The sequence below is a fragment of the Herpailurus yagouaroundi genome, unplaced genomic scaffold (genome assembly GCF_014898765.1).
Source record: "Herpailurus yagouaroundi ecotype Mexico unplaced genomic scaffold, PumYag 139, whole genome shotgun sequence".
Lineage (NCBI taxonomy): Eukaryota > Metazoa > Chordata > Mammalia > Carnivora > Felidae > Herpailurus > Herpailurus yagouaroundi.
The window spans coordinates 8,643,339-8,648,295 of record NW_024412394.1 but is presented as its reverse complement, the minus strand read 5'-3'; the positions used below and the strand labels follow the sequence as shown (position 1 = coordinate 8,648,295).

The 4,957-nt window shown below is 57.8% G+C and overlaps 1 protein-coding gene across 3 annotated transcripts in view; it reads left to right on the top strand.

The window, feature by feature from the left end:
- The window catches only part of CUNH6orf132 (chromosome unknown C6orf132 homolog), a 49,635-nt gene that overhangs the window by 24,985 nt on the left and 19,693 nt on the right, over positions 1-4,957 (top strand). For 2 of the 3 annotated variants that reach the window (XM_040473491.1, XM_040473490.1), the window contains exons 3-4: positions 738-813; positions 3,262-4,957. The exon at positions 3,262-4,957 is cut by the window's right edge and continues 1,470 nt beyond it. In XM_040473491.1, coding sequence (XP_040329425.1) covers positions 738-813; positions 3,262-4,957 — 1,772 coding nt within the window. The remainder of the gene's footprint in view (positions 1-737; positions 814-3,261) is intronic. The other variant, XM_040473492.1, reaches the window with a different exon arrangement.

Genomic DNA, 4,957 nt, shown 5'->3' with positions numbered 1-4,957 from the left:
TCTTTCTTTCTTTCTTTCTTTCTTTCTTTCTTTCTTTCTTTCTTTCTAAATTAATTTATTTTTGAAAGAGAGAGAACACAGGTGGGGGGAGCGAGGGCAGAGAGAGAGGGAGACCCAGAATCCGAAGCAGGATCCAGGCTCTGAGATGTCAGCACAGAGCCCGACGCGGGGCTTGAACCCACAAGCTGTGAGATCCTGACCTGAGCTGAAGTCTGACGCTTAACTGACAGAGCCACCCAGGTGCCCCAGATTTGGCGTTTTCTAATTCAGTGTCTGAAGCAACTTTAGGAACCATAATTTGTGCAAATAACAAGACTCACCTGTACATAAGATTCACCCTTTTAGATTTTTTTTTTTCAACGTTTTTTATTTATTTTTGGGACAGAGAGAGACACAGCATGAACAGGGGAGGGGCAGAGAGAGAGGGAGACATAGAATCGGAAACAGGCTCCAGGCTCCGAGCCATCAGCCCAGAGCCTGATGCGGGGCTCGAACTCACGGACCGCGAGATCGTGACCTGGCTGAAGCCGGACGCTTAACCGACTGCGCCTCCCAGGCGCCCCAAGATTCACCCTTTTAAATGAGCCCTTTTATATTTTAGTATATTCACAAGGCTATGCAGCCATCACCATCACTGCTGATTTTCGAGCAGTAAAATGACCTCCGAGAGCAGCAAGTTAAGAATTATTTATTTTGTCTGTCTTTCCCCGTTCCCTGATCTCTCTGCCCTCTTTCAGAATGCCCAGGAGAACCATGGACTGGCTGTGCCCACCCCCTCTGTCCCAGGAGACTTTGCAGACAAAGAAGTGACAGGTAAGAGGACTGTGGGTTTGGGGCTTCTCCCGTCTTTCTTTCCTCCTTTGGCCCAAGCATCTGGCCCACCCCAGCTGGTGATAAAGCCGGAGTCCCCAGGCCTCTTGGCTGCTGGCTGCAGCCAGTGGGGGTTGAGCAGAGCCAAGGCTGGCTAAGGCCAATTCCAGTGGGGGGAGGATGGTGAGGGCCAACACCAGAGCAGGGTCAAGGGCAGCAGGAAGTGGTGGAAAGAACCCGGAGTCAGACCCACCTGGCTTTCAATCCCAGCCTTCCTACAGATGAGCTTTGTTCCCTTTGGGCAAGTCATTTAACCCCTCGCACGTCTGTGTCTGCAAATGAGCCATGGCAAACCTAAATCCAGTTCTGGAGGAGGCAGTGATGTACTGGATGGGACTTTGGTCACTTCTTGTCACACTGAGGCTCAAAACCCACCAATGACTTCCCATGACGCTCAAAGCAGAGGTTCTTCCCAGGACTTCCCGAATCTGGCCTCACCTGGCCTCATCGCCTGCTTTCTCTCCCGGTCTCACGCTGCTCCCGCCAACCCGGTATCCTTGTTGCCCTTCAGCACCTGCTCATTTCCACCCCAGGGTCCCTGCACTGCGGTTCCCTCTGCCTCGGCTGCTGTTCCCCTGTACACGTGTACAGCTCCCTCCTGCCCGAACGCCCTCTGTGCTCAGATGCCAGCTTCTCAGTGAGGTCTCCTCTGACCACGCTATTCAAAGTGTCACCCCAGCACCCCTGGGCTGTTCCCACATATCACTCATCATCTGATGTGTGGCAACAATTTATGGATGTATTATGTTCATTGTTTGTCTCATTGTCCCATTAAAATGTAAGCTTCAGGGGCGCCTGGGTGGCTCAGCCGGTTAAGTGGCCGACTTCAGCTCAGATCATGATCTCACGGTTCGTGAGTTCGAGCCCCACAGCGTGGAGCCTGCTTGGTATTCTCTCTCTCCCTGTCTCTCTCTGCCCCTCCCCTGCTTACACACTCTCTCTCAAAATAAATAAACAAACTTTATATATTAAAAGAGAAATAGTAAGCTCCAGCAGGGCCAGTATTTTGACTATTTTTGTTTTGTTTGCACTGCTGTCTCGCAGCTCCTACCGCTTGGGTGCTTAATGAATGTCAGCTTTTCCTCCTCCCCACTCTCGTTTTGTCTTGAAGTCAGACAGCTGGGAGGAGCCCTTCAGAGCTTCACATTCCCCGGGCTTGTGCTACGAAGTGAGAGGAGGGAGGCAGGGGACAGGCCACCTAAGAGAGAAGTAAGCAGGCCTGTTGGTGGCCTGCAGACTCGGGGTGTTGGGGGTGGGGAAGGGCTGGGAACCGGGTCCAAGAAGAGAGGGGTGTGAGCCGCTGGGGCCAGAGGTTCTCAGCATCTGTCTAGCGCCCGCGGCTGTCAGGCCACCTTCTTTCCACATACCCCCATCCCACCCCGCAGGCCAGACTCTGTCCCAGGAGCTCTCTGTGAGGCGGAGAGCTGGCTTCTAGGTAGACTCGGGATCTTTGGAAAGCAGGGGTTCCATGTATTTCCATGGAAAGACCATGTTCCCTCCTATGAGTCTTTCACCCAAAACTTTCTACTGAGAACGTCTCCAGGCCCCTGACCCACGACTTCCCGTCTTCCTCCCACTTGTCCTGTCTTACAACCTAAACAGTTTGGTGCAGGTGGTTAGTAATCCGAGCAGTCGCCATTCATAAGGTGCCTACTATGGGCCTAGCACCATGGTAAGCCCTTTACAGTCTTTTTACACGAATCCTCTGGTTAATCCTCCCAACAGCTTTACGTGGTAAGCGTTGACATTATGCCCATTTTACAGATGATGAGACTGAGGCTCGGCAAGGTTAGCTGGCGTGTCCAGGGTCACACATCTGGTTAAGCAGTAGGGCTGGGATTTGAACCCTGGCCTTTCTGGCTGTGTATCAGCCAAGGCCCCCGTGAGAAACAGATGGCATACTCAAAGAGGATAACCAAAGGGTTTAACGAAGGGATGATATGCAAGGAGGGGGGCAGCGTTCGGGGACTGGAGTGGGTGGTGACACAAGCCCCAGAGGCCGAGGGAGCAGTGGGGAGCTACTCCTGTATCTTTGAGCTGTGGGACGGGGCTAACCTGCCAGGAAGGCAGCCTTTGGCGACGTGGCCCGTCAAGAAGGGAGGGTGGAGGGATCGATGCCCTGGCCTCTCTGTGCCCACCCTCTGATCTGCCAGCAGCTCCCATCGGCTGAACCCACCTGGAGCCAGAGGATAAGGGAGCCCCCGGGCCAGAGCAGGGCAGGGGAGAGTGAAACAAACGGAGAATATTCAGTGCAGGCTCCCGAGGAGGGAGGAGGCCGAGCCCAGGATAGGCAGGGGGCCCCTCCCTGGAAAGGAGAGGCTCACTCCCAGGACAGCTCAGGACCTCATGGCCTCCCGGCCTCCCTCTTCTTTTGCTTTTCCCTTCTTTCAGGTACCAGCTCACTCGTCAACGGCAACCTGCGCCTGTACAGCTCTGTGGGTGACCTAAGGCCGGGGCACTATGGGCAGGACCCACTCATCCCTCCCCCTCCCCCCGGCCCGGCCCCGGGGCCACCCCCAGGCTTTTCACAGCTTCGGGAGGAATCCCCCCCACCTCCACCTTCCATGGCTCCCCCACCACCTCCCCTGCTGCTGGAACCCCCACCCCCACCCACCACGGCCCCACCTCCGCCCCCAGTATTGGGGGCCCAAGCCCCCCTATCCACCCTTTCCTCCCCATCCACACCCACCCCTCCTGACTTCATTCCTCCTGCCCCACCCTTGGCCTCTCTAGCCCCACCTCCACCCCTTTTGCCGGCCCCAGCACCCCCAGCATCTCTTCATACGACGGGGACTCGCTTCTTTCCCCCTGGGGGTGTCACCAAGTGGAAATCAGAGGTAGCGCTGAACGGCAGGCAGCCGGAGACCCCCAGAACCAGCCCCCCCCAGAGCCCAGCTGAGCCAAAGGGGAGCCTTCTGAGGCCTAAGCCAGAACCCCACCTCACTTTCCCCCGCTCATTCAAGGTGCCTCCCCCAACCCCAGTCAGGACTTCGTCCATCCCAACTCAGGAAGCACAGGGGACGCCTCCAGAGGAGGAAGGGGCCACCAAGAAAGCTCCCAATCGACTCCCACTGCCTCCCAGCTTCCACATCCGCCCCGCGTCCCAGGCCTATCCGGACAGGGCCCCTGAGCCTGACTGCCCAGGGGAGCTCAGACCTGCAGCACCAGCCAGCCCCAGGCTGGGCCAGTCCCAGTCCCAGTCCCAGACTAAGGAATGTACCGAGACTCCTCCGCCAGCCCCTCCCCTGCCCCCTCCTGCACCCCCACTCCCTCCCCCAGCACCGCCACTTCCCCCAGCTGCCCCTCCTTTGCCCACTGCTGAGAAGGCAGCCCCTCCACCTTCTAGGTTTACAAAAAACCCCAAATCCAGCCCCCCAGCCCCCAACCCCAAACCTAACCCCCCCAGTCCGGAGGACACAGCGTCTTCAGCGCCTGTGGACTGGCGGGATCCCAGCCAGATGGAAAGGCTGCGGAGTGAGCTGGCAGCCTATCTCTGTGGCTCCAGGAGGGAGGACCGATTTGTCAGCCACAGGGCAGGCCCAACAGCGGCTTCACAGGAAAAGGAGGGCAAGAAGGGCCCCAGCCTCCCAGAGAAAGAGGCTCCCCCCAGCCTGCCAGAGAAGGAGATCCTCCCAAGTGTTCCCGAGCAGAGTCCCTCCAGCCTGCCAGAGAAGGTGGCTGCCACCAGCCTGCCCCTCCCCCCTGTGGACTACATCTCCCAAGACCCCCCAGCTCCCAGTGTCCGGCAGATCCGGAGCGAGCTGGAGGCCCGGCTCTCCTCATCAGCAGAGAAGGAAGCCAGGCCCAGCATAGGGTCTCTGCCGCCCAAGCCTCGGCTAGAAGCGGGAAGAATCTTTGAACATAGGACGGATAATGGCGAATTCTCTAAGCCTGTGGCCAGGAATCTGCCGCCTCCAACCACCACCCCTCTGCCAACCACACCACTACAGTCCAAGGCCACATCTGTGCCGGCCGCACCACCTAAGCCCACACCTGGACCGGCCACACCGCCCAAGATCACGCCTGCACCAGCCACACCACCCAAGGTCACGCCTGCACCGGCCACACCGCCCAAGGTCACGCCTGC